This window comes from Acanthisitta chloris, unplaced genomic scaffold, assembly GCF_000695815.1.
Source record: "Acanthisitta chloris isolate BGI_N310 unplaced genomic scaffold, ASM69581v1 scaffold10428, whole genome shotgun sequence".
NCBI lineage: Eukaryota > Metazoa > Chordata > Aves > Passeriformes > Acanthisittidae > Acanthisitta > Acanthisitta chloris.
In genome coordinates this window covers 37,566-39,459 of record NW_008685437.1, presented here as the reverse complement: position 1 = coordinate 39,459, position 1,894 = coordinate 37,566, and the positions used below count along the sequence as shown (strand labels likewise).

General features: G+C 51.5%; 1 protein-coding gene across 1 annotated transcript in view; it reads left to right on the top strand.

The window, feature by feature from the left end:
• Positions 1–909: 909 nt before the first annotated feature.
• LOC103807052 (steroidogenic acute regulatory protein, mitochondrial-like) overlaps positions 910–1,894 on the top strand; it is a 3,743-nt gene continuing 2,758 nt past the window's right edge. Inside the window, exons 1-2 of the mRNA XM_009079770.1 lie at positions 910–964; positions 1,512–1,634. Of these exons, the coding sequence (XP_009078018.1) occupies positions 910–964; positions 1,512–1,634 (178 nt within the window). The remainder of the gene's footprint in view (positions 965–1,511; positions 1,635–1,894) is intronic.

Genomic DNA, 1,894 nt, shown 5'->3' with positions numbered 1-1,894 from the left:
TAGCAAAGGGCAGGGAGCAAGGCAGGAGTGCTCACTCAGAGGGAATCCTGACCATTCCCTCCAGCCCCTCCTCCTGCCTTGTCCTTGAGCACTCCTTCTTGCAGCTGCTATCTGGCAGTATGTTCCTATCACCAGGTGCTGTCCTTCAGGCTTGCTATAAAGGCTCTTGGGGATGCAGAAAGCTCCCAGACGTGTCCCTGCTCCTGTGCCATGCTCAGAGCCACTGCCAAGCTGTGCTGTGGCATTGCCCACAATCATCTGCCAGGTAAGCACCACTCACCTCCCCTCAGCCTCGGGGAACCAGGCAGGAAAGAGGGTCCTAAAGGAGTGTGCATGGGATGGGCATTCCCTTAGGAATGGCACATCTGTTGTCCCCTCATGTTGTACCATGCATAGGGAAGAAAATCATAGATTAGAAGATCATAGAATCATCAAGGTTGGAGGAGACCTCTAAGATCATTGAGTCCCACCACTAACCTGTCACTGCTGTAACCCCTAAACCATATCGTCCAGTGCCAGATCCAGATGCCTCTTAAACACCTCCAGGGATGGTGACTCCACCACTTCCCTGGGCAACATTTCAGTGCCTGAATACTGGAAGAAAATCATAGATTAGAAGATCATAGAATCATCAAGGTTGGAGGAGACCTCTAAGATCATTGAGTCCCACCACTAACCTGTCACTGCTGTAACCCCTAAACCATATCGTCCAGTGCCAGATCCAGATGCCTCTTAAACACCTCCAGGGATGGTGACTCCACCACTTCCCTGGGCAACATTTCAGTGCCTGAATACTGTCACAGGGAAAACATTTCTCCTAACACCGCCCTCTGCCCTGTGTCCTTCAGGCTTGCTATAAAGGCTCTTGGGGATGCAGAAAGCTCCCAGACGTGTCCCTGCTCCTGTGCCATGCTCAGAGCCACTGCCAAGCTGTGCTGTGGCATTGCCCACAATCATCTGCCAGGTAAGCACCACTCACCTCCCCTCAGCCTCGGGGAACCAGGCAGGAAAGAGGGTCCTAAAGGAGTGTGCATGGGATGGGCATTCCCTTAGGAATGGCACATCTGTTGTCCCCTCATGTTGTACCATGCATAGGGAAGAAAATCATAGATTAGAAGATCATAGAATCATCAAGGTTGGAGGAGACCTCTAAGATCATTGAGTCCAACCACTAACCTGTCACTGCTGTAACCCCTAAACCATATCGTCCAGTGCCAGATCCAGATGCCTCTTAAACACCTCCAGGGATGGTGACTCCACCACTTCCCTGGGCAACATTTCAGTGCCTGAATACTGTCACAGGGAAAACATTTCTCCTAACACCGCCTCTGACTCTGCCCTGTCTCAGCTTAAGGCCATTCCCTCTAGTCCTCTCCTTGCAGCTGTGGCAGGAGAGACCAAGAGGGTAGGCTTGGTCTTAGCTGCAAATGACCTTCCAACAAAGATGTGGAGCAGCACAGCATCATCCTGGCACACTCCATGCTCACCAAATCCACCCATCTCTCCCCTAGGCTTGAAGGCAACAGCTGTTGCTGCAGTCCAGAAGGACATGAAAGGGCTGGTGGCAAGAGGATCCCATCACCTGCCTTCCAAAGTTCCTCATTCTTTTCAGAGGCTGATAGGGAAGGAACCAGGTAAGCTCAGCCCAGGTACATGGATACCACATTCCTGACCTTGCTTACAACCCCCTTGCAACACATGGAGGGATGTGGATTAAAATGCACCTCTTTCTACACAGTTGGACCCAAATCTGGGGTAACTGAGTGTCTTCTCACTACTGGGCTTGGTTCCAGCTCTCTGCTAGCTGAAAAGCATTCCCTGTGCTACGTGAGTGTGGAGAGCCTGATGTTCTAGGGGGGTAACTCACACTGGCTCACCATAGAACAGACAAAGC